This window comes from Choristoneura fumiferana, chromosome 18 (genome assembly GCF_025370935.1).
Source record: "Choristoneura fumiferana chromosome 18, NRCan_CFum_1, whole genome shotgun sequence".
NCBI classification, from domain to species: domain Eukaryota; kingdom Metazoa; phylum Arthropoda; class Insecta; order Lepidoptera; family Tortricidae; genus Choristoneura; species Choristoneura fumiferana.
In genome coordinates, this window is record NC_133489.1 from 21,371,027 (window position 1) to 21,398,682 (window position 27,656).

General features: G+C 39.8%; 1 protein-coding gene across 5 annotated transcripts; it reads left to right on the forward strand.

The window, feature by feature from the left end:
- Nucleotides 1–18: 18 nt before the first annotated feature.
- Nucleotides 19–25,936, forward strand: ewg (DNA-binding protein Ewg). 5 transcript variants are annotated; one of them, XM_074101767.1, is made up of 15 exons: nucleotides 160–466; nucleotides 2,340–2,477; nucleotides 2,798–2,951; nucleotides 3,531–3,655; nucleotides 4,833–5,006; nucleotides 6,053–6,212; nucleotides 6,742–6,854; nucleotides 7,415–7,528; nucleotides 9,626–9,730; nucleotides 11,639–11,761; nucleotides 13,669–13,804; nucleotides 15,283–15,398; nucleotides 18,049–18,105; nucleotides 21,865–21,996; nucleotides 22,792–25,936. In XM_074101767.1, the coding sequence occupies exons 2-15, from the start codon at nucleotides 2,397–2,399 to the stop codon at nucleotides 22,834–22,836; spliced, it is 1,635 nt and encodes a 544-aa protein (XP_073957868.1). In that variant the 5' UTR covers nucleotides 160–466; nucleotides 2,340–2,396; the 3' UTR covers nucleotides 22,837–25,936. The 5 variants fall into 5 exon arrangements, with proteins under 5 accessions (XP_073957865.1, XP_073957867.1, XP_073957868.1 ...); XM_074101764.1 differs by lacking the exons at nucleotides 160–466; nucleotides 21,865–21,996; nucleotides 22,792–25,936 and adding an exon at nucleotides 19–102 and having other exon boundaries at nucleotides 18,049–19,542; XM_074101766.1 differs by lacking the exons at nucleotides 21,865–21,996; nucleotides 22,792–25,936 and having other exon boundaries at nucleotides 159–466; nucleotides 6,074–6,212; nucleotides 18,049–19,542.
- The last annotated feature ends 1,720 nt before the right edge of the window (nucleotides 25,937–27,656 follow it).

The following is a 27,656-nucleotide window of genomic DNA, read 5'->3' on the forward strand; positions in this document are numbered from 1 at the left end:
CATGACGTGATCGATGTTTTCGAAAATAAACTTGGAATTTTTCCTAATCGCCCTGTGCGCTGAGCGTATTTAAATATAAAATAAATTTGCCGAGCCATTCTGGTGAGTAATTTGTTTCAAATCATGCCTTTCTTCAATCATTTTTCGCTGAAAGCCCAATCCCCCCTCGGGCCGAGAGGGGTGATTTCCCTTTCCATGCGAGAATGCGAAAGAAAATTCTCACCGCGCAGACTCGTACAAAATGGCGACCCGAAGTTATGAAGTCGATGCGGTCCGCTCGCTTTTACCGATCGATATCAATGGAGGATTCGAAGTATTCGGGGTCTCTTGTGCACAGCACATATTCAGTGAAAACGGGCTCCGGTTGAGTGAAAAAGTCTTAAAAAGTGTTGTTTTAAAACGGTTACATCACATTGAGTTTGTGAGGCTTCTAATAGGATTGTGAAATGTCTTTCAAATCACGCAGGTGCGTACGCAGCCGTAGTCTTTATATTCTATCTGAGCCTGCTCCAACGGCGCGAGTTGCCTTCATGATGGCCATTCATTTGGGCTTATCCTTTACGCCGCCGCAAAAGAGATTGTGTCAGCCGTCTTCTATTTTGACCTGTCGCGACCACCATGCATCGAACCTAAACAAAACATAGCTGAAATGAAATGCGTCATTTTCCTACACAGCTTGACAACATTTTACGATTAAATAGCATTAGAGCATCATTTTTCTTACAGCTTGCGACAAAGTCGTACAGCTTGATAGTCATGACTTGATCGAATTTTCGTTTAGCCGGTAAAATTGCGGATAGACTGATTTTAATCTATTCATGTATTAGCATGACGAGCTTAAGTATTGATTTTTAGTTCTCTAGCTAGCTGAGTAGACAATAGATAGGTAAATGAGTCTAATGGATGAAATGGCTCTTTGTAGGTTCTCAATTACAGATGTAAAAAGGCAGGTTTCACAAGTATTGATAAATTTTACATTCAGTGAAACCGTTAAAGATGAATTTGATAGTTGTATGTGGTTTCTTTGCAATGGATATATTTATTGTAGGCCCCATTTATTGGAGCATACTACCACAGAATCAAAAGCAGCTATTGAATACATACCTGACAAAGGATGTTTTTAAAGCAAGTAGTATCTTCAATAATTACAATGGATATTATAACATAACTAGTACAATAAGGTTGAATTTCCAAGTCAATGCATGTGGTTGCTAAATCACCTCTAACTTAGGGTTAACACACTATTTTATTTTACTGCTACTTATTCCAATCAAAAAAAAATAATACAACCTGGTGAAGAAACATTTACAATTACATGATGCTGTGAGAAATGTGATTAATTCTACTTAATACAGGTATACTCTTTTGCTCAACATCCTTTCCTGGATTAAATTATATACTGTATGTATTTTCTACAGTAAGAGATTTCAGCGAGGCTACTACGAAATTCGAAAATCAAAGTTTGTGTTGTTCCATCCCTCTGACATACGAGAGTGAGAGGGTTGGTATGATACAAACTTTGATTTTCGAATTTCGGAATAGGCCCTCAGTTTCTATATGATTGTATTGTATACAAGCAATGAATAATTCGTAAGATTAAATCATCAATGTCAAAAAAAAACATTGTCCTGTTGGTTCCTCAAACAACATTCAGAGATTGATGAAAATGGGCAATTTCATCTTCGATTCTCATTTAGAAAAAACTTAACATCTGTTTGGAGAGAGTTTTGTCTTGTGGTGAACAAGGGTGTTTTCAAATGATAAATTTTGCAGGCTGGTTAGTTCAATAATATTGGTCTTAGTTAACAGTTTCCTAAATAAAAATGTCCTAATTCATTTGTACGGAAACTTTATTTTTTGTTGTAAAAAATCTATGACAAAAAGCAGTAACAAAAAGGGAAATCTATACAAATAAATTAGGACATTTTTTTTTATTTGATATTTTAACAAGGCTTTACTATGTCAGCCTCATGGGGAGCCTCAGATATATTCACCACACTACAGATATTACACTCTCCCTTGCACTGAAACCACGTCTCTGGATGCAAAGACATGTCCAATGAATCTGTAAATCAGCATCGCTTCTTCTGAAAGCAGTAGGACATTTTGGGAAACTAAGTTCTGTATCATTCAACCTACCTGCTTTATTATTGAGAAATGTTCAACTACTGCATAATAGTGAATATTGTCTTAGCCACATTCTCTCTTATGAGGTCTGAAATTTCATTCTATCTAGGAGAGCTTATGTTATTGTTTTAATTCAGACTATTCTTTCTCAAGGACCAGTCTCATAGTGAAATAGTGCACTAGTTTTTTACCAGGATCTTTATTTTGTCCAGTACATAAGCCCGGTGTGATCAAAAGCGTACCAGCGCTCTCGCGTGCAGGGGGCACCAATGGTCCTGGTCGAGACTGCAGAGGAAGACTACATCATGAACTCCGCAGTCAGCACAGAATCTATGGACATGGCCGAGGAGGTGAGACAGGCAGATTGATGGCCATTAGTGGCAGACTAAAGCCCAACACACACAGATGACGGGTGCGGGTCGTCCGCGAGCCCGCGACGGGCGTATTTACATGGCGGTATATGGATGCCATCACACCGACGGCGGGCGCGGGTCGGGTCGTGCGTCCATTTACCGCCATGTACATGTACTCATTTTCGTTTTTTCCAACGCAGGACGCTTTTACACAAGCTTCAATTGACTATGTAATGCGTATGATGTGCGGTCTACGTGGACAGTAGGCTTTAGTCAAGTTCCCGGCCATCTAGATCTTGATCGTCATTGTTCCGCAGGACATGTCGCAAGTGGACGGGTGCGGGCTGAGCGGCGCGTCCGAAGACGAGGACGAGTGCGCGTCATCGCCGGCCGGCTCCGCCTACGACGACGGCGCGGACCTCATCAAGAGCGCGCTCAGCGATGAAGTCACCAAACAGCTCGCCGCCGCCGGTAACTGTCGCTACCACTAGCACCTCAGCCTCACGTTAATAGCACCAGGGCGTAGGATCCTGGGGGGAGCGAAATTTGTCTACACATACACGTTGCTTTTCTTTATTTCCATTAACATCGACAGACTGCGTAGTTTATTGTTAGAAACTATTTGGTTGTAAACTTATGGCCAAATTGATAAAAAAAAAACGTTTTTTTATTTTATTTCGTGCATGATGTAACTTCAATGTTCTTCCTAGGGTTTCAGACTATCTTCACACCAAATTTCATTAAAACCAGTTCAACGGTTTAAGCGTGAAACGGTAACAAACAGACAGAGAAGAGTTACTTTGGCATTTATAATATTAGTAAGTGTAAATAGTAAACGTAGTGCAAGATGCCCTCCTGCCGTATGGAGTGACGATCTGCGAAAGGCTGCTGGTAGAAGCTGGATGTATCGAGCCGAGGACAGGGCGTAATGGCTCATTGGGGGAGGCCTGTGTCCAGAAGTGGACTGCTTTAAGATGATGATGATGAATTACTGCTTGCTCTAATAACGATGATTAAAACAATGTGTAACAGTATCCATTTTGTCGTCAGGTCCCGTCGGCATGGCTGCGGCGGCCGCCATAGCCTCCTCAAAGAAGCGCAAGCGGCCGCACTCGTTCGAAACCAACCCCTCAGTCAGGAAGCGACACCAGAACAGACTGCTGAGAAAACTGAGGGTTTGTATATCAATATTTTGCAAGAGCACTATTTTTTCAGGCATTTCAGGTGAAATAGATATTTGTGACGTGTTGAGAACTTACACAACACCATGTCTAACTTAGCCAGGGATATCCAAAGCATTTGTTAGTTCTTTACCTCAAAAGCATAAATTCCTCATTTAACCTCGATCGTATATTTAATTATAGCGTTGTGTCACAATCGTTTATTTTTTTAGTTGCTATAAATTTTAGTCGCATTTCACTTCTATCGTGCATTTAAGTATCGCGTTGTGTCTCAAACAATCGTGTTTTTTTTTAGTCGCTATTAGTTTTAGTCGCATTTCACCTCGATCGTGTATAAGTGTATTTTAGTGCAAAAATCAAATTAACGTGTCAAATTAATTAGAGTCCCGGGCAAACATCGATCGCGGCGAAATGCGTCTACGGTAAAATACCTACTACACGAAAAATGAGATGCTACAAATTAATTATATATACTAATGTAAAAAACTACGCGAAAAATTCCGTCGTGAATCGCTACAAGGAATTTATGATTTTGTGCTAACAAATGGTCCAAAGTACAGCCCACGTGTGTGCCCAGTGGCCCAGGACGGATTATCCATAGCAAATAATACATTTTTGACAGGCAGTTTTGTTTGAGAAACAATTCTTGTATATTTATTTATATTGTTGAACTCGAAAACTTCCGTAATGATTTTGAACAAATAAGGGGATTTCCAGGCACAGATCGGTCGCCGAAGTATGTGGAAATGAAAAGTAAATGTATGTTTCTGTGGCTCTCCAAACTTTATTAATTTCATAATTTGTATTGACCCTGAATCTTATTTGAACACACTCCTGAACCTCAGAACCCTGACCACTCTATGGACTAGCAACGACTGGGATCGGCATCTTAGCCCTTGGACTTTATGACGTTTCACTAGTAGGGTCTTAGGGTCCCATTGTCAAAATAACTAGACAGACAAGTGTTAAATAACGATGTCGTGCGTATGAGCTGCGGCCTACGTGGACATTAGGGTGACGGCACCAATCATGGACATGTCAAGCACAGTAGTACCCAGTAATGGACAGCAGGGATTTATTCAATGCCATTATAGCTCCCCTCACTCATTATTGGTTCCCGTCCATGACTGGTGCCATTACCCTAGGGCTTAATCCTCCATTTGTCCTACAGCAAACGATAGAGGAGTTCGCGACACGTGTGGGCCAACAGGCGGTGGTGCTGGTGGCGACCCCTGGCAAGCCCAACACGTCGTACCGCGTGTTCGGCGCCAAGCCGCTCGAGGACGTCGTGCGCAACCTGCGCTGCATGATCATGGAGGAGCTAGAGAACGCGCTGGCGCAGCAGGTAACACACACCATAGTGAGCCGGACCAAACCGGACCGGACCAAACAAACCAAACTACGAAACTTGAGCATGCGGGTTCGATCCCCGCTCGGGGCAAATAATGAAAACCAGAATGATGAATTGAACTGACGCCAGAATGAACGTGTAACCGAAAGCATATGCAGGCGTGCATTGGGTCAATTCCAAGGTAGGCAGGCGCGCCTTGAGCTGCCTGCCGTATTGAGAGAGAGAGATATGAAAAGGTCACTCATTTAATGCAATAATTGATTGGCACATTGGGTGCCGTCATATTCCGACTTTTCTCGATATGGAAATACATTATGCACTAAGTATATCTGTAAGGGTCTCCCTCTCCCCATATCTATCGACAAAAACACGCTTTATGTCCACGCAATAAGAGCGATAAAGACGTCTTCCCGTCGTTTCGAGTCGACCGAGCCGACCGGCGTCTTTTTCGCTCTTGTTGCGTGAACATAAAAAGTTTTTTGATCGATTAAAGCCGGTTCCGCGTCGATAGGGTTGAGGGACCCTAAGGCCCTCCGCACATGGAGCTACTCAAAAATAACTAGTTACAAACTCAAATAATTAACGAGTTGCTTGAGTGTCACCGCCGTACATTTCATTGAGGTTCGCACACGACGCGACTAATCAGCAACCGCAACCGGTTAGTAACGCTTTCGCAACTGATCACGTGTTCGCGTCGTGCTGGTCTCCGCGCCTGAAACCTTGCAACTTGACAGCGTCGTGTGCAGTTTATTATAACTAACGTGTACAGTCGAGTCCACAAACTTGTGAGCAAAAATTTTATCAAAAATATCTGAACACGCTTCTATGCCGATCGGCCGTTAAGTAAGAATAGTCGTGTTCAGATATTGTTGATCACATTTTTGCTCACAAGTTGCATAGTTGATTGAATTTTTATTTTTGTCCCGTTAGGGCCGTCATTTTTTGAGTAGCTTCATGTGCCGAGGGCCTACAGCTTGCATATGACCCGTTGTCTAGTTATAAGTATCCAATTGTGCGATAAACATAATAACGAGCCGCAGTTCGGTGTGGGCGCGGGGCAGGCGCCGCCGCCGCCGCAGGACGACCCCTCGCTGTTCGAGCTGCCGCCGCTGATCATCGACGGCATCCCCACGCCCGTCGAGAAGATGACCCAGGCCCAGCTGCGAGCCTTCATACCGCTCATGCTCAAGTACTCCATGGGTGAGTCACAAGCACACGATACCCGCCATTAGGATGTTCAAACTCGAACCAGTTTTCATTTTCCTTTGGCCTCATCTGCACTTAACATCAGGTGAAATAGGGGTCAATCACTGTAAAAAAAAGTTATTTATCAAAGAAAAAGGTTCAAAACCTTGTAAGTTCTGACTTTTTACCATTATAATAATTCTACAGGCCGAGCCAAGCATTTTCATGTTTGTGATTTTGGAAATTGTCAATAAATTTGAAGAGGGAAGGCCTTTACTCAGAAGTGGCACACAAATATACACTAAGAAAAAAAAATGTATACACATTATACACCAAAGTAGTTATTATTCCAATTGATTTGTACTTTATGAAGTACAAGAAGACTTATGAGGTTAATGATATAAGACAGTTTATAGCGTAATGATACTGAAGTCATAATAATTTTACCATTCCTGATAATGAATCCTTACAATGATGATGGCGTTTATTCGGCCATTGGATTCGATGGTTTTAGTACAGTAATATGTAATCGTTTGTTTGTTAGTGCGCGGCAAGCCGGGCTGGGGCCGCGAGTCGACGCGGCCTCCGTGGTGGCCCAAGGACCTGCCCTGGGCCAACGTGCGCATGGACGCGCGCTCCGAAGACGAGAAACAGAAGGTATCAAGCTAACGGGTGCAACTGAGCATTTAGGGCTCAGTTTCATTGGTTGATAGGACCTTAATGCGGGTTACGGGAAATTTCCATAACACATGCTATAGGGCCTTCATTTGTTTTTCACTGGTCGCTATTCCGCTTGCGGGAAATCACCGCACACTGTATGTCGATAGAGTCATTTTACAGCGTGCGGGGAGACTGAGTCACAATACAATTCAAAGTTTATATGTAAATTTCGTAATAAATAGGCAATGTACGAGTACATGGAACATAGATTTTCTCTTCAATAAGTTAACGTGATAAGATTAATGCTTACCCGTTGAAGAATAACGTAGATACGAGCGAAAGATTATCCAAATTGAATATTGGAAAATCTTAAACACAACTCAAATCTCAAATTCTCTGGTTGAGTTTTCGCTTCAGGCACTGAGGAATTTTGGACGAAAAGACGTTACAGATTTTCCCGAACGATCCCAGTTGGATTCGACGATCCAAATTGGTGTGATTTAATTTATGGTTGCCCCCTTCCTCGAGCAGCATTGAGATAGAAACGTTCCCCGCAGATGTCGTGGACGCACGCGCTGCGTCAGATCGTGATCAACTGCTACAAGTACCACGGCCGCGAGGACCTGCTGCCCGCCTTTACTGAGGACGACGACGCCAAACCCACGCAACCCGTGAGTTACTCATACAAAGATCTGATCTGCTCACGTCACCTATTGTTATGATATGAGTTGACCTGTTTGCGTAATAAATGTTTTCGCATTTATTTCGCAATAGCAGGTTGGGAACTAAATGGTATGGGAGTGCGTATCTATCTAGTTGCATAATTTTTGAAAGTCGTAATGTTTGTCATAATTTTTGATAGTCATTTGTTTTTTCGCAGGAATTTTTAAATGGTCGACCTGTAGAAATCTATTGGTTAGGTTAGGTGTGTTTTATAACAATTCTGAACGGTTAATGGATTAAAAAAAAAACAATTATGATAAACAATAGGAACATTATTTCTTTCATCAGTTTATGTGAGTGGATCAGGAATAGGGTATATGCATGGAAATAAATGGTTTCTTAAACAGCTTAACGTTATACAAAATTGCTAAATATAACGAATAACGTGAAAATCATCAATATCTATTGACGAGATACAAGAAATGGTGTTTGCATTCCATATCTTTATAGAAAAATTCAATTTATTGTGGACTTTCTATGGTCTCTGGTTCTGTGGTTTATATTTTTTTAAATTATAAAAAAAAATGCTTCCATGTTCCCTAATTTTGTTTGAAAAAGATCGCTTTTAAGCGATAAGACTGTCTGTTACCTTTCATTATGACTCACTCTAGGTACCGATTTGTGGGGTTCAATAAAGACAACATAATAACAGCAAATCTGCTGTTCAACAACAGTAGATGAGGGTCTCGTGTTGACAATAGACCGTTCCCTTTAACATATTTTGTTAGTTAATGCTGAATTACTGCAAGGTCAACTAAGGTTAAAGTTTAGCGATTAAAATGCTTGTTCAGTTTAGGTATGTCTATTTGTAATGGCAACTCATTAATTAATACCTTTAATGGAAGCTCAACGCAAATAATAAAAAATCTATTCAACTACTTGGTTTATTAGTTTATATTATAACTAATCGAGCTGTTTTAATATACCTATTCACACCTGTCACTACTAATTTGACTAACCGTCATTTTCATATAAATTTTTTTGTACAGCCACGCATTAATATGTAAAACTAACTCATTTCCAAAGGCATGTACATGTGCAAATATTTTTTACTAAGTACAAGCTTAATTCCAAAAACAGACACTGCGTTGTAGACATTTTTTACAGATTTTCACGTAGATTTAAAAGTAAAAACAAATAATGTTCGCATTATTTCCTTATCGCAATTTCATGAGTTTGTCGACAATTTTAATTCATAGTATAACCTCACCCAAAAAAATCTAGCCCGTATAATTTGGAAATGAGGAAACGTTTATATCATTGCGTGACTATATAGTTCAGGAAATATGAATTGTTAGGGCCGCCACATACACTGGGAATTCCGATTCGGGATTCCGTAAATACATCACACACATACTTTTATTTCAATTCGGAACGCATAGGCCACCATGCGGAACTCAGAATTAGAGAAAAGTTCGAACTACTCTCCGTATGTGGTAGGTCCATAGATTTGTATGGATTTACTGCGATCGAAATCCCGAATTGGAATTTTGAATCGAAATTCCGAAACGGTATTCCGAGTTTATGTAGCGTGCCGTTAATTTGCTATTCGCTGCGAAAGTCGATTCGTTTTTGTTTGATATTCACAAAAAGATCTTACTGAAGATTACAGATGGTCAATGCATGTTTCCTGGACTATAGCTATACTCAGCGGCATAAAATTTGGCCCACATTACACACAAAATAACTTATCACTGCATACATTTGAGGGCCAGATTTTTCGCTGTTAGTATGTCAACGCCCGTAAAAAGAGCTCTAGGTGGCTAGTGGAGGGGATACGTTTGCGCATCTGTCAACTAACAAGCCAATGGCGTGACGGCCGCGCGCGCTTCTACGCCCCCTCCCGCGTCCCCCACTGCTCCGCCGCCAATTTGTTCCGTATTTCGCTCACAGCGCAGGTATATCGCCATGAGCTCTTTTTACGTGCGTTGATTTGTATATTTCTAGATTTTGAGATTGCTTGTTGGGTCGTGTAACCGTTATACATAAGGTGTTGGTACTAATGTGATGCCCGTTCCCCCGCGGCCCGGACCGGTACGTATCAGATCTCTGCGTGCATGCCGGCGGCGGGCGGCAGCGCGCGCTCGCCCGCGCCCGCCGTGCTCTCGCAACAAGTCTGCATCGACCAGATGACGCTCACCGACGTCGATGTACTAACACCAACACTATTATCATGATCATGACCGATGACCCCCGGCAGCTACCTAATAACACGTCGGTTGCACTCGCGGTACCATTCCGATGTTGGCAACCAGAGGACGTATTGCATAACGTTTCTGGCGCTCGCGATCGCAATCAAATGACAGATTTTGTATACAAATACTGTCATTTGATTGCGATCGTGAGCGTCAGAAATGTTAGGCAATACGGTCTCAGGACCCACCGCTTAGTATGAAGTAATATGAAGCACTGATGGATATAAACGACCGCGCGCGACTAAGTTCCTATAATCAACGGGGAATAGTAAATCCTGTTACATTGCCTAACTATGAACTTTCTGAATATTGACAATATGAATCGTAAACAAAAATGCATTGCTTGCTTGTTTGTTGCTTGCGACGGAATAGTAAGTATAAAAAAAAATCCAATGGAAAAAAAAGAAGTTAACCGCCGTTGACTAAAGTAAAGTAAGCACAGGGTAACGATCATCAACATCGGAATGATACCTTTACACGCTACTTCAGGCGTCAGTTCAGTCCGGCATTCTGCAGGCGTGTAATTCTCGTACTGGACTGATGAAAATTAAATATTTTAAGAAATCGAGAATGATGCACTGAACTGACGCCAAAATTAGCGTGGAACCAATGTTTGAAAGAAGCGCTGGCTGAAGGGGAAGCAATTTCAAGATTTTCAAGACGAATTTGAGGGTTAGGCGAGGCTTCATGCGCCCTCGCTCCACCATTCAGTCGCGCGACTACCTAAGCGCAAACACACTTCCACTTTCATTCAGCGCTCTTTTTAGCTGCTGGGACCTTATAATATAACCCTTTAACCTTTTCGCCGCCACGTCAAATACAAAGACATGATCCATACACCAGGCTTCTATATTGCATTGCCTAAAATGGGACCACAATTGAACGAAGGTTTCTTTTGCATTAAGGTAATGGACGTATTAATAGGCCCTTGGCGTGGAACCTGCGGTGCGTATATATGTGTCGTTGGCGTCGAAAAGGTTGTCTTAACAATTTAGACACATCTTACCTCCGGTCTAGGTCCCACTGCAGAGGGCAAATACACGAAAGATCCCAATGGGTCTTAAATGTATGCGTAAGGACATCACCAATCTGCTGAGCGCAGGCTTCCTCTTCGAATGACTAGAACGGAGAATCAAAGATTTCCGTAGCCTAATCCACCGTTCTCCGTGCTGCACCTGAGGGCCTACTACGAAAATCGAAGTTCGTATCGTACCGTCCCTCTCACTCTCGTATTAAATAGTATATGTATCAGAGGGACGGAACGACACGAACTTCGATTTTCGGGTTTCGTAGTAGCCCCTCTGGTAACGTATACCTGACCCCGATTTTCGACTTTGTACCTATCATACTATCCCGCTCTCGCTGACAGTATTTAACAGGTGAGTGAAAGGGAAGGTGCAAGCCCTCGGCAAATTCCAAGAGGTCACAGATATCGATGCACTAATCCAAAAACGTTGTATTATCCGTTTCAAACAGCATTAAGTCCAGTTCAGACCTGCAAAAAATATCGTATAAGTTGTTATTACTTACATTGCGGCGTTTGAAGGACCACAAGGCCTCGCAATGTAATAAAACTTCCAGGTCCTTGTGGGTCTAAACTTGGCTTTGGGATTTTATTTGCTGTTTTTTTTTTTATAGTTTCTCTCGCTGCCAATGAAACTAGTAACATTACCGTCGAGTGCACATGTTAGTTAACACGTCTCCCCCCCCCATACACAATGATTTGATAAAGTCACATGTTCAATTTGCGACCCTGTATAAGCACGGACTCCAGAAAAAAAGATTCATGACTCGACGTTGGTGGCACCCGGACCCGGACAGGGAAGATGTTAAGATAGGTAACATGGTTGTTTGTGTCGTCAGATGTCGCAGTACGCGCCGGCGGTGCTGCAGACGATCACGAACCCGGACGGGTCGGTCTCGCTCGTGCAGCTGGACCCCTCGCACCCCATCATCACGCTGCCAGACGGCACCACCGCGCAAGTGGTCAGTATCACTACACCAGGGACTCAATGGATAACAACACCCAACACCCAGACAACACAAGTACACCCACAGGCAACCAGGGGCCGCCCGGTTCACATTTATCTGTCGTGATGCTCTCTCTCTCTCTCTCTCTCTCCTCTTTTTCTCTCCATGTTTGTTATGCGACACAACACACTGCATCAGATAAATGTGAACCGGGCTTTATTGTCTAGCACACTTGGAGTTGACACAGGTGACGCCATCTGTAGTATTATTTCCAAACCTCCCGAACCGATAGCGGAGGATGTAAACCTGTTAAATTCTGTTAGATGGCGCCACCTTTGACATTCTTGAATGCGAGATGGTGTACCTAATAAAATCGAACAACAAAAAAGATTGCTGCTCAATTAATCCATCCTTTATTAGGTACAATTTCATCTTAATGGAAACTCGTAAATCTGTCTAATAAAAAAAACTTTGAGTTTTTCCACTCATCGCAAACGCAGACCTATTTATTTTAAAAATGTGAAAGTTTGTGAGTATGCGTGTTCGTTACTCTTCACGCTAAAACGGCTGGACGGATTAGAATGAAATTTGGTATGTAGATAGCTGCTGGACATCTGGAACAACACCATAGGCTACTTTTTATCCCGATATTCTTACGGGATCAGGAAAACATTGAAATCTCATCCGCTGGGTATAGATTTGAGTCATGATATTTGGCACGCTTGTTTTGAAAACCACGATGTAATTTTTGTAAATTCCTGTGGGAATTAAACAAAATCCCGGAATTTTAATACGACTGCTGAATCTAATGGATAACGCGTGTGAAAACGCGAGTGAAGTCTAGCATTTACTTATCGTATGCGAAACATGTCACTGCAAAACTAATAATACGTCAAGTACTGGAACCTTGAGTAGTTGGTACTCATGGGCAGTGGTGATCATTTCCCACCAGATAACCCGCTTGCTAGTTTTCCTCCCTCTCCAAAAAAAAACCTTTTCGTAGAAAGTCATAGTGACATCACATTGCTTGACAAGGGAATTTAGCCGTTACCCGCGACTCCGTCCGTATAGAATTAGTTTCCATAGTATAGAACTATCCAATTTTCCGGGATAAAAACGATCCTATTTCCTTCCCCGGGACTCAAACTATCTTTATCTAATTTATCTAATGTTTTTTCTTTTTTTTTCTTTGTCTAATTTTATCTAAATCGGTTCAATTATTTAGGCGTGATGACGTATAGTTTATATCAATCCAATCTATGAAAAGTGTAAACAAAGACGCCATTTACCCGAACATAGATATCTGTTCAGTAAATCGATTAATGTATTAATTGAATAGATCAAAGTATTTTTGTGTATTTTATTATTTACAACTAGAGTTTACAATACCTTGATTTAATTCCAAAGATTGTTTATTCAATTATAATAGCAGTACCTATTTTTGAATTTTAACGTAAGTAAATAAAAATCGCTTATTAAATCGAGCATTAATCGTTTTTTAAATGTCAAATTTTCCGCCAACTCTACCCTAGTCTATGATACTATAGATTATACCCATGTTTCATTCAAGAAATAACGTCAGATTTTGACGAAGATTTTTCAAATGAAAATTAAATATTGAAATCAAGTGAATTTTGGTGAAAAAAGTGATTATATGTCTAGTTAAAAGACACGAATTATAGATGAATGTGTTATTGATTCGATCCACTGGGTGTTTACACAAGAATTTTGATAAAATCTGTTTGTTTACACTTTATATAAATCGGATTCATATAAACCATAACAAACAAACAAACAGACTTACAAACTTTCGCATTTATAATATTAGTGGTACTTCTTGTGGGAACGTTCTATGGTGGGTCAGGCAGGAATCAAATGGTTCGACTATACATAGTGTGAACGTAAATTGTCTGTGTTTACAGATCCACAGCGGCGAAGGCGGCTCCAGCATGGTGCAGACGCTGGACGGCGAGTCCGTGACCGTCGACCTCAACGCTGTGGCCGAGGCAACGCTCAACCACGACGGACAGATCATACTCACTGGCGAGGACGGACACGGTACTCAACGAGGGCTATCGTTTTTTGTCTCACTAGATGGCGCACTGTTGCGTGAGGTTTTTAAGTATGGCTTTCAAAGTCTGTTATTACGGGCGTGAAAACAAAGTTTAGATTAAAATCATATTTAATACACCTTAAAACCGTACCATAAAAATATCGAGCATGCCACAGTGTTGCATAGTCCCCGTTTTGTTCGGAAAAAAGGGAGGACAAAGGTTTCCGAAAGACAAAACTGTCTCAAAACACAGACATTCATTGCCCCGGAACGCATATTTGCCATAATTAATTTCAGATATTGCAAAATATTCACAAAATTATTCTAATTATAAATAAACCCGCGTAGCTCACCCAAAAACTATTAGATTTGACATTTCGGAGACCTCACGCTTCACTAGCGCCTCTAGTGGCGAATTCATACGCGATAGCCCTCACTGACGATAGCCTGTTTCATACAAATCAAATGAGGAGGGTGACACTATTTACCGGCACGGAAATACCGGACCGATATTTCGTGTACATGCCCATACAAACTGATGTCAAACTGACAAGAGTTTCTATGGGCGTGTACACGAAATATCAGGTCGGAATTGTACGGCAAGTGAGGGCTAAAAGACAGGCGAAATATCGCTAGATGGCGTTAGTATCGTGAGGTTTTTAGGGTTCCGGAGACAAAATGGCAAAAAAGGAACCCTTATAGTTTCGCCATGTCTGTCCGTCCGTCCGCGGCTTTTCTCAGGGACTATCAACGCTAGAAAACTGTAATTTTGCACGGATATATAATTAAACTATGCCAATAAAATGGTACAATTAAAATTCAAAAAAACATTTTTTAGGGTACCTCCTATAGACGTAAAGTGGGGGTGTTTTTTTTTCTCATCCAGCCCTATAGTGGGGTATAGTTGGATAGGTGTTTAAAAACCATTAGGGGTTTGCTAAGACAATTTTTCGACTCGGTGATTAATTTTTGCGAAATATTCAACTTTAAAGTGCAAATTTTCATTAAAGTCGAGCGTCAGTCAGATTGGCAGGAGCTGGCCAAGAGTAGAGACGAATGGAATAAGAAAGGGGAGGCTATTGCCCTGCAGTGGGACACATTATAAGCTATTTAAAAAAAAAAAGTACATTACTGCAGAGGCCATGAAGTAAGTGATTGATGTACGAGTTTGGGGTAGACCGATTAAACAAGTCTAGCAATCCCTGTTCTGGCCGAGGTTTGTATAGTGCTTTTCTCAAACAGCGTGAGGATATTTCCTCTTTTAGTTAAGCCGAATCGATTGGCTGGGCGATTCGAGTCTATACGAAAGACGTCTTTTTTTTTAAACGTCCACTCAATCAGATTTCAAAGTTTTTTTTTTATTTACGGTTTAAAGCCGGTCTCACGTCGACAGACGTAGAAAATCCCTCAAGAAGCCGCGCCACTATAGCGTGGTTCCGGTTAGTTCGTTGTGGTAATGAACATGCATGTCGTCTGTCTGCAGGTTACCCGGTGTCCGTGTCGGGCGTGATCACGGTGCCGGTGTCGGCGTCCGTGTACCAGAGCATGGTGGCCTCCATGCAGCAGCAGGACGGCGTCTGCGTCGCGCCGCTCGTGCAGGTCAGCCTCAAGTGCGAGCCCGTGTAACGCGTCTCGCGCTAGCCCTGGGACGACACACACTAGCCCTGACACACCACACACTAGCCCTGGCACACTACACACTAGCCCTGGCACACTACACACTAGCCCAGGCACACTACACACCACACACTAGCCCAGACACACTAGCCCAGACACACACACTAGCCCAGACACATCGCATACTAACTGACATACCACACACTAGCTCTGACACTACTCTACACATTAGTTTTGACACACTACATACTAGATCTGACACACCACACGCTAGCTTTAACACGCCACACACTAGCGCTGATACACCACATATTAGCTCTGATTCACTACACATTAGTTGTGACACACTATAACTAGCTCTGACACGTCTAAGAGTATAGTGGTCGGTGACTTAGCGCTAGTGGGTGTCATGTACAAACCTACACTGAGAGATTATTCTCGTCACATTGTTATGATTTTTGCTTAAAATAGTATAGTCGAACTGAGTTTGAGCCTAATGTTTTGAGCGAATCGCACGCGTCTCAGTTTGCTCGTAAATTCACGAAAATTTATGGACAATTATGTCTGCAACGGTGCAATACCTGTCATAAAATAAAGTATTAATAATAGTTATAGCAAGGTGTGTAAAGCTTGGTGTGAACCACGCATGTAAAAATATACTAGTATTTGTTTTTACAAGATGCTGATTTTAAAGTTAGCAAAGTAGGAAATTCGTTTGCAAAAAGTACATACCTAATGTATAGTGCAATTACGCAATCCTTTTGTTAGTGGTTTGCCTGTTTCATATAATTTATTAATAGTTCATTAAAATGCAAGGCTAAACTTTATAGCCTCTGTATTCACGAGTGCAATTTTAGAAGTGATTTATTTGAAAAATATCCAAAGATAAAAGTACAACGATAGTATATTTCGTGCCATTCTACTTATAGTGAACATATTGGATATGCATGTATATCCACTTATATGAGATCTCGTGATAGTGTATAGATTTTATAATGCATAGATGAGAATTTATTTACATAATAATTCGTTATTTACTGTTAAACTTAGAAGTACACAAGCGCCAAATTCTGAAACAAGTTGCAAAAAGACATGTAGATTTCGTAATAATGCTGTTTCACATTATAGTACATTTTTGTTAATGTTATTATTAATTTAAATGTATGAGTACTGCCGGTAACAGTTACTAGTCAAAAGATAACTTGAGTATGACCAAAAGTTAATAGTATTTTTCTTTAGCTAGTACTAGGTACATAGGATGTAGCCAACGAAATAGTAGATTAGAGAGTAGTTATTGTCGTGACCAGGAAGTAGGCAATTGCTGGCTGAATATGAGAATTAAACGGACGAGCTTGCGAGTCTCGTTTAACTAATACGAAGCCAGTAATTGCTATTTCAGCCCACGACAATAATCTACTATTACAGTAATATAAAGCTTTTCTCAAAAATGATGGAAGGAAAAAACTAAATTAGAATAAACCTTTTCTCAACAAAATATTGAGACATTTAATTTTATTCCAATAAACATTTTCATGCTTTCCCGTCTTTTTTTCATTAAAAAAACAGCAGGTGTATTTTTCCACCGAAAACATCACAAGCGGTTCCAAGCAGATCCAAAAAAAAAAGTCTGGAGTTCCAACAAAATAACTTATAGCAGCCCTTTGAGTTGGCCGTATACGACTTGTGCCAACATTTCCATGGCCTTTCTCATATTTTTTAAAGTTTGAGACGACAATAATAAATTACTGTCGAGCTAGCGCGCCTGCAATCTTTTTAACTTTTTAATTTCTCGCTGACCATAAACTATGCACTTAGCGTTCTGATATGTGAGAAATAATGTAGATTTTTACGGACATTTTTGTGAAAATAAAATTTGAAGTCTATCTTAAATAGAGTACCGATGGGTCGTTATTGACTTCGACCTTTACTTTTTTTTTAAACAGCTCGAAAATTGGATAGAATCCTGTGTCTGTTCCTTGAGACTAGTGTGCTGGTTTTAACCTAGCCAAGCCACACGATGTATTGTCATAATAATGTTTATTCTATGGTAGGGACTACCGACTGCATGCTAAGTATTATATTATTTTTATTTTTTATAAATTTTGCACGTAGTGCTTGTATTTTCCTTTACGCAATTCTATTGTTTTGTTTGTGAACTTATTAAATTCTATTGTGTTGATTTGTTAATATAAAACTCGGTACCAAAAACGTTGGAAGAATGTATGGTTATTATTTATGAAATTTTTTGTTGCATTTAGTTTTTAAGACTTATATGGTCGGACTGTATGCTGTAACTGTGTTTGTTGATTGCAGGACTTACTGACTGTATGTGCATATTGGTGTACTAATGTTTCGGCTAATAACGTTTGGCAAACTGTTTCATTTCCCAACTGTTTAATATTTCTGAAACTGTAAATATAACAGGATTTTTATAAAACTAACCTAACCTAAAGGGTTCTACACGATGGCCCTGAAATAAATCCTGAAATATTTACAGTTTTAGAGTTTGCTAAATGAAACAGGTTGCCAAAAGTTACGTTCCGAAAAGGCAGTACCCGGTGCATATTATAAAGTAAAATAATGTATTATATTAGCTAATATCTACGTTTGTATTGTGTTCTTGTGTTGGCAGACATGGAGCATAGAAGGGAGCGGAGATGAAACTACACTAGTCAAACTGAATCAAAACGTATGTAAATTAGACCCCGTTTGCGGTTTGATCAGTTTTGTATTGGTGTTTTTTATTTATTTTTGTTTTACGCTGATGCAGATGTGGAGAAAAAGCCTCGTACGAAAATTAAATATAGCTTTAAAGCTAGTGATGAGCAGATTACAGCAATATGGAATAAACCCTATAGTATTATTGGTTTATATTTCTATGTACTCCGTCTAGGAGATGTTGTTTGATTTCTGGTCACTGATTTACTTAGTTGGTGATGTTTTAAATTACATAACATGTGACATCTATTTATGTACATTCTCAAGTGGCTCAGTTGTACTCGCTTGTACAATTAAATTAAAGTTAAATGAGGATTTTTTCACTACATCTGGTCAGCTCAGTAATTATGTTTCGACACACCGGTCCACTCCGCTCTTTTGATCTCGTGTAGTTTTTACCAAAAATTTAGTTTTTGGCTGAAGTGTTTATTATTAATGGAAGCTTAAGGACCTAATATTGGTCTTTTTTCCTATTTTTTTTATTACTTTTTAGTACCATGGGTTATACCTTGCAATGTAGCCATACCCACCGACATCCAAAAGCACTTGTCAGATGCAAAAAGTATTACCCAATTTAATTAATATTATTATTGGATTTGCTGACACCGGCTAAGCTGTATAATTGTTTTTTTTTTAATATGGCAAGTTGGAAGTTTGTTTCTCTTAATTCGTCCGTATTTTTTTATCGTCACCTCGTTCTTTAAAAAAATGAATTCATGTGCGTGCATTTGTTATTTAAAAAAAATTGAATAACAAGTTCGATACTTATAAAAGGACATAAGTTATAAAAAATTACAAACTGGCAATATTTGACACTGAGTAGTCAACTTCAAAGTTGTCAGCAAATTCAATCCTTATTCTTTGAATCACAAAGCTGCTATTCTGAATAAATTGTATTTATTACATGGTAAATGAATTGAATTCCCAGCGATATTTAATTAGTTCTGCCTGTCACGACACAAAGAAACCATTATTGCATAATATCGTCCTACATTTTTATTGTGCTGTGTAAGTCTGTGAGACGTGCCCTGTTAAAGTATTACTTTGATTTTTATTTTGTTTTGTGTTGTAGATGTTTTATATTTATTTGTAGCTGGTAACACTTTTGAATCGTTAAATAGTGCATCTCTTTCTAACTAAATTAGTTAAAGAGGGACGGAATAAGGGAGTCGCAGCCACCTTTGCTAGGTGGTAAATTGAAATGATAAAAATATTGTTTTATGAAATATATTGACCCGGATAACGCATCTTAAATCGAGTTTAGCTCGACATGTTTCGGGCTAATCCGTAGCCCTTAGTTAGTATCCGTAGCCCTTAGGTAGTTTCATGTTCAAAATATTGTTTTTTATCAAAAGTGTTACCTTAATACTACTAAGCTTTGTTGGAGCCCAATAAACGCTGTCCTGTATTTGTGTGTTTTATTCAGTAGAGTCAATAGTGACAGTATTTTGTGTGTGCAGTATTAGGCGTGATACCCAGGACCAAAGTTGTCGCGGATTGAAATTGTGACAATGTAAGGGACATTTTTAGTCGATTTTTCAAACTAAAAAATTATCCTAGTCTAATCAATCAGCAAATCATAGACAATTTGTTTGGCGTTTTGTTTACAAATTCTATCCGTGGCAACTATTGCACTAGCGCAATCGCCGGCGAATAACGGGAGAGAAGAGTATTTTTTAGTAAAAAAAAATCATACGGCGTCACAATTTTCATACTACAAAAACACTCGTCGCTACTCGCCGGCCGCTCGCTGGCGTTAGGACGAGTGCGTATAGCCGCATTGCAAGTTGGCACGAGTGGGTGCTGTTAATGTACGTCCCAGTAAGTATTGCCGCAAATATATGTACAGTCAACGTCATAAATAAGTGATCATTTCTGTACCTTGTCGCTTTCAGTCGTTAGACAATTTCGTATGGCTTTCCAAACATGACGTTAAAGTGACAAAGTACAAAAGTGATCACTTATTTATGACGTTGGCTATACTTAATGCATGTGTCTATATTTATGTACACTACTAGAACCATAGAACTATCAGGGCCTGCATTAGGTATTCGCTTGTACCATATAATAATCGCAATATAATCGTTTTGTCGCTTAGGGCGTCCTTTATATCTGCCCTAGGTCGGAGGACTCTGAGTAAGCGATATAAATGGCACTAGTGCTACCCGTTCTGAACGGTATTTCATTAAAAAGTAATCCCTTAACTTTTGCCGTATCAGTCGACGTCGTAGTCGTAACGACCTTTGTAGTTGACTGTACAACCATGCGCCGCTTCTACACTTGCGTTACCAGCATGAGGTGTGTATTTTATTTTATTATTTTGATAATCTACGTTTATTTTTCCTTAAGAATTTTAATTTCTAACCTATAGTATAGTCTCCCTTTTCTAACTAGACTCGACCCGAACCGATACCCCACACAACTCCCACATGAAATTGTGTAAACAAAATCAGGGCGTCATATTCCACGAATACTTGACTTGTTGTTGACGTAAAATGCATGAACGCTCCGGTTTTGGTTTTATTAATTTTGTATCACACTTAGTTGAAGCCGTGGTGGCATGGCTGGTGGTTTGAACTCTCGCCTCTCAAGCAGTGGTTCGTGGGTTCAAACCCCGGCCCGTAACTCGTGAGTTTTTCGAAAGTCATGTGCGAAGTTACATTTGAAGGCAAACATCGTGAAGAAACCTGCACACACCTGTGAAGTAATTCAATGGTATGTGTGAACTTCCCAATCCGCACCGGGCCCGCGTGGGAATTAAGGCCCAAGCACTCATTCGGAGAGGAGGCCTGTGCCCAGCAGTGGGACGTTAATACGCTGGGAAGATGATGGTCACACTGAGTTATTTTTTAATAGATCATTTGTGTTTCATCCTGAGCTTTCACGCATTTTACGTCAAAAACAAGTCAAGTAGGTACGTGGAATGTGACGCCTTGATTTTGTTTATACACTGCTGTTCCATTACGTTCGCTGTTGTTCCATGCTTATTCCCTTTTCAGGCTACTCGTAACCACGCCGCTGTAATGGGGTCAGACTTGAAAAACTTATTTTCCCGTAACGTTTCTCTAAAAGTGCACTTTCCGCTAAATGAACACTCCCAAATGGTACACTTTCCCAATTGGAGCACTTTTTCGAAAGTTGCACTGTTTCAAAAAATGAACTTTTCCAAAAGGAACACCTTTTTTTTTAATTGGGACACTTTCTTCAAAAGCGGACTATTTCCATCTTTACCTCATAGTCGAAAAAATGGTGGGGGGGTCTTCAAATACTATTTTTAGATAAAATCAACTCTTTCTTTAATAATCGCTCGTTAAGTTCAGAAATATGCGTCCTCTCCTCCTAACTTTTGAACTTATTGTGAAGGTTGGGCAACTACGGAACCCTACACTGGCATGGCTCGGCATGCTCTTGGCCGGTTAAATGCTAAAGATTGTTCATAATATGAGAAAGATCACCTTCTGGGAAAATGTATCCTCTGTTATCTGAGAAAATGCACTATTTGAGAAAGTGTACCTATTGGGGAAGGGATTGCACTTTTAGACAGTGTACGTTCCGAGAAAGTGGTCTTTCGGAAGGAATGAACTTTTAGAGAAAGTACACGTTTCGGGAAAGTGAGTTTTTCAAGGCTAACCCACCCCTGTAATGTGCCTCACATTAACGTTATGAAAGTTAGGTACCTACTTAATTATGAAAGAAATTTCGCTTTAGTTGAAAACGAGGTGTGTTGCAGGTGGAACAAGGCGGCGAGGGGCTGGAAGCGCTGGGCATGGGCGGCGGCGTGGCGCAGGTCATGCTGCAGGGCGGGGACCAGGTGCTCCAGGTGCTCAGCCTCAAGGATGCCAGCGTGCTCAGCAAGGCCATGGTAACATTACATACTACATACATTCACTCCTTAGGTTTCCTTAGCAAAATGGCAAAAATCGAACCACCATATCTGTTTGTCCGTGGTTTAGCCTAGAGACTCCTGCTATAGGTAGAGTCATTCACGATGACGCGTGCCGTGGTTCTTATTACAATGTCATTAATGTCTAATTTTGTCAAAATCACGCGTCTTCGTGGATGGCACTAGGTATACCGTCGCCACAAGATATTTCAGAGCGGCCAAGGTGATCAAAAATATCGAAACATGAACTCTAATCTATACTTTTATTTATAAATGCGAAAGTGTTTGTGTTTGTATGTTTGTCTGTCTTTCACGTCGAAAGGGAACGACATATCGACGTGATTGTTGGCATAGATAGATATATGTAGTTTATGGGCCAGAGAGTAACATAGGCTACTTTTTATCCCGGAAAAATGCATAGTTCCCGAGGGAACAGCGCGCGATAACCGAATTACACGCGGGCAAAAGCCATTACCTTAATAATAGAGAGCAGGTTCCGATATTTTTGACCACCTTGGCAGCTCCGAAATATCTGATGGGGATTATACAGTTAAAAATATGGCTCCATCTCAGGGCTAGGTTTAGTGGTCCGGAGGCCTCGGGGCAACGAAAGAGCCCCCTTTAGGCCCTAAGTCGAAAAGTGACTGTTTGTAAAAAAACGGAAATGTTTCTGACGCGTCAATATTTTGATATAATTATTCAAATCTCTGTTGTGGAGACCCCACGTCCGTTGCCCATTGCTCTTATAAATCATGACGTTTCCTATAATTCCAGCAACAAGTGAAAGCGGAGCGCGACGCCGTGGTGGCAGACTCCTAGCTACTGAGGCTTCTGGCGCCCAGCGACGCCGACCTCGACGACGCGTAACGCCCACACACCAGACACCGGCAGACAACTCACTGCTAACCAATCAAAGCACAGCCCGGCTAGACTACCTACAAGCAGCCTGACATAAACTGCAGACAAATCACAGCTAACCAATCAAAGCATAGCCCGGCTAGACAACCCGTAGACAACCTACAAGCAGACAACTTACAGCTAACCAACTGAAGCACAGCCCGGCTAGACAACCTGTAGATAACCTACAAGCAGCCTGATATAAACTGCAGACAACGGCCGTATAGTTTGCAGTCTACTTCAAAGCAAATCGCCAGTATAAACTGCGGAAGTGCAGTCGTAACTTGCCTGCAGACAACGTATAAAGTGTGACCATGTGGTCTGTAGATGGCCTTGAAGCAACCTAGACATATGACTTGCTGTCTGCCAAGATTTCTGGTTGTCTATCAAGACAGTCCGGCCAGGCGGCCTGCAGATAACCTACAAAGATATATAACCTGCAGGTAACCTACGAGCACCCTGAACTTATAACCTGGAGACAGCGGCCATAAGCTCATGTGGTCTGCAGATAACATAGAAGCAACCTAGTCATTCTGTTTATTACGTAAAGCTAAGATCTGCCCGAATGCCGCTAATAGTTGGTCTCAAATATCGAATCTCTTGACAGAAATCATGCCGCATCATTTCAAAATTACTTTCAATGAGATGTTACTAACGCTTAATGCTGACTGCCGAGTTTTAGTTTATGTTCAATGTAGATATCAAAATCTGTTGTATAAATGAATGGAATTGTTTGAACATAATGCCATGGTACAATATAGGCAATAGCCTATCTGACACTACCGATCGATTGACATAATTTTTATACGTTTGTCAAAATGCTAATCCCCGATTTTGTATGATGTATGATAATAGTCAATAATGGGCCAAGAAATTATTTTACCAATATCTTTTTTACAGCTTGAAACATAAAGGGCTATTTTCTGTTACAATATAATATGACAATAATCCTCTTTTTTATGTAGGAACTGTCATAAAAAATGGTAAAGCACTTATTTGGTCGACTATAGCTAATATTGTGACATAATACTTGTTATTTTGAAAGCTCCTAAAAGTCAAATTTTACAATTGAAATAATTGAAAATTTGTTTGGTTTTTCGGGTTAAAATTAAACTTATTTTAATAGAGCTGTGTCTGGTGTCAAATACCGCGTGGTTAGTATCGGTTTTTTTTATAACCAGTTTATTAACCACTTGATGCAACCAGAGTACTATTGCTGGTACTATTAAGTACATACGCAATGTGATCGCAAAATGACTTCTAGTTAGCCGAATTTGCAGTACCTACTTATATTGTAATATCTCACCACGTTTATTACAGTAACGGCGGAGTAACTAATGTATGCACTTATCTGCAATAATAATTAGTCAGCTGCTGTAATTCGTGACAAGATATAGCTGGGACACGTTGGTATTGTCTATTGTTATCTCGTATTTTAGTAAATTATAGTGAAATACTAAATTTGCTATGCATGTCCCAGTTGAATCTGCTAAGCCTTCCAGTGTCCTTTTTAGAGGGCCCTAATCGGTGTTTTAATATAAATAATTTATTCGAATAGTAGGTCAACTCGTGCCGTCGGCTCGAATTTTATTGTTTATTTCGTTATTTTGTTGCCATAATTTATTTTATTTATTAAAATTATTTATTTACAAACCATTTAAATGCAATTCACTGTTTCTATAAATCGCTAGATATTTTCTATTGATGGTTGAAGTGTGAATAGGCTCTATAATTGGATGAGATTTGTGCAATAATTGAGTATATTTTTACAATTTGCTTTTATTTATGGACTTTATGGTAGTTACAAGTGTCCGATAGTCTCCATCATAGGAGACTGGATTTATTGGATATATAAGACCGAACATTCCTTTACGTAATGTAATTTAAGTTATATTGTTACTAACTTTGTTGTTTGTTTTCCTCATTTATTTCCTATTTATTTGTTATTCTAATTTATTTCATTCTAGTCGGCAGTGAACAAAGATGTCAACTTTTCTAGTCTTATGAGTATTTAAATTTTAATGTAACAAAATGTTGATGTGATGAGACGCCCGTGTAAAATAATATATTTAAAGAAGTTTTCAATGTAAAATGTTTTGTAAAATAAATAATAATTTATTTAGATGAATTAAAGAGTACAATAAATAACTCTCCTGCATAGTACACTGGACAGTCTGCTACAAAAATATGTATACATTTTCACCTTTATTTTTAATGCAATGCAATAAGGTGACAAAATAGATACACGTCTTTGTGTACATTCGCCATCATATCAGATATTTTAGAGCTTCCGAGGTGATAGAAAATATCTTAACATGAACTCTTAAGACCTAAATAATAGAGTGCATGTTACGATATTTTTGACCACCTTGGTCGCACTAAAATATCTGATGGTGACTGTGCATGTAACGCAAGAATAAGACTCCTCCGCAGGATTGCCGTGAAATTAGGGTCTCTATCGGTGTTTAAAATTGTGTATACAAAATAGATGTAATTGTACAAAGAAGTTTTTGGTTCCATCGGACGTTTCGAATTAAAATATAGGATTTTTAAATTTAGGCTTAGTTTCCAAAGATTCGTTAGGTAAATATCCAGGATATTTGTAGGTGCATAGAAGAGTACAAAGTGAGAGAGCTCTAACTAATTTATTCACTGGATTCTGCAAAAGACAGGAAGCTAATTGTACAAACTAATTTATTTCGCCATATTGAGAGTTGTTTATTTTATTTTCTGTTTATTATTTTATACCAATGCGTAGATAAATTGTGTTTTGTTCTCTACTGATATGCTGATAAAGTTGAAAGCACAATTTTGTTGTTAAAAACAAGGATTCGTGAATGTAAATAAAGTATGACTGTGTGAATATTACAATCATTAAAGTATTTACGTACACAAGATGGTTTTAATACGTCACAGTAGGTGTCGAGTTCATAATAAACTTGTGAGCAAAATTTTGATGAAAAATGTCTGAATACTACTCTAAACGGCGTAGAAGCGTGTTCAGATATTTCTGATCAAATTTTTGTCCACAAGTTTATGAACTCGACTGTACAAGAGGCACCTATACAGAGAGCTGCCACCGCGTGCCATGTACCGAGCGAAGAAATTCGCAACCAAATGAGGGTTTCAAACCGCTCAAAGTCCGACCTATAGTAGACCCTTTTCACAATAAACGCTCCAGTAGCTTATTTGATGAAAACAATGATGGCTTACTGAGATAAGGTTGTACTGCAGGTCGTGATGTGAAACGGACCTCTTGATACTAACGTCTTCTATCGATATTTCGCCTCACAAGAAACCCTCATTATATATAATCTAAGGTCTTATAACTTACGGTTTATGCGTACCTATGTATATATGTCGGCGGCCGACCGTAAAATCCGCCAGATCACGAAATTCCTATAGACATATCGTGAAATGGCGCCATTTCATGAATTGGCTAAGGGACGTCTGCCATATCGTTAAAAACTCACCGTTTAATGATTTGCCTACTGACGTTTAGGCAGATTATGAAGTTCCTAAATGAAACACCGCCGTATCGTTTCTGGCACCTCGCCGACCGCTGCCGCGGCACGCTCGCTTGGCTCGTGCGTTGTGGTCACAATTCATACTAACCACTCCTCGCTTCGCTCGTCGTACCTAAATTTTTCTTTTTTTTCGGCATATCACGAATATGCATGCCCGGTATAGAGCTAGGAATATCGACGAATGCATTGCTCTAATCGATCTGCCGTATTGTTTCTCAGGCACATCGTGATATGCCTGGCCAACGTTTATTAGAATTTCGTGATCTGGCGGATTTTACGATTGGCCGCCCAAATAGGTATACATCAAGATTCTACAGTCCAAGTGAAAAACCATAGCACCGCTGGATGCGTTGGTATTGTAATAACCGCCTAGCGGTGAACGTTATTTTCTGGACATGTGACAGTCGCGCACTCGCCAGCCCCGCAATACCTCATTTTGTACTTCTGCGCATTAACAGTCAGCGTTAACTTTAGAACGTCGGTCTGTAGCCATCTCTCTGAATGACTCCCACGGAGTGGCGCGAGTCCATGGTCGGCGGAGGTTACTTTAACGCGGTACTCCGCATGCCCGATTGTCTACTATTCTATTAAAAACAAGGGCGGTCGTAGTTTGAGATATTGTTGGAGGCCAGTCGGTAGTCGGTATTTTAATCAGTCAGAAATATTCCTCAGTTAAAACCACTAAATTTCATAATACCTTATTCACTAATACCACTAATTTTCAAATTACCATGGGCTCATAATACCTAAAATGTCAAAAATTGTCTCTTTTATTCAAATTTAGGTAAAGTGGCTCCATCAATTTTTTGATGATTCTGCCAGTGCCGAGGTTAACAGAGGTCTCTTTTATTAAAATTACCGAAATTCATTATTTGACTTAAAATGTCATATTCTCTAAATACCTAAAGATTGAAATGCACAATTAATTCAAATACCAAATGACAGAAATGACAAAATATTAAAACAACTCAAACCGAAAACACCCAAAAGGCAAAATGCCTATTTTTTTTTCATGGGTGGTGTTTGCGAAATTTGTTGTTGATTATTATTATTATTATAGTTCCTGTTCAACATACAAATTTAGGTATTTTAACTTTTGGTTGTTTTAAGCATGTTGTTTTGCCATTAAAGAGATTTTGAAGTTTAGGTATTATGAAACTAAGGCATTTTGACATTCAGCCATATTATGATTCCAGTGTTATAAGAAAACAAAAT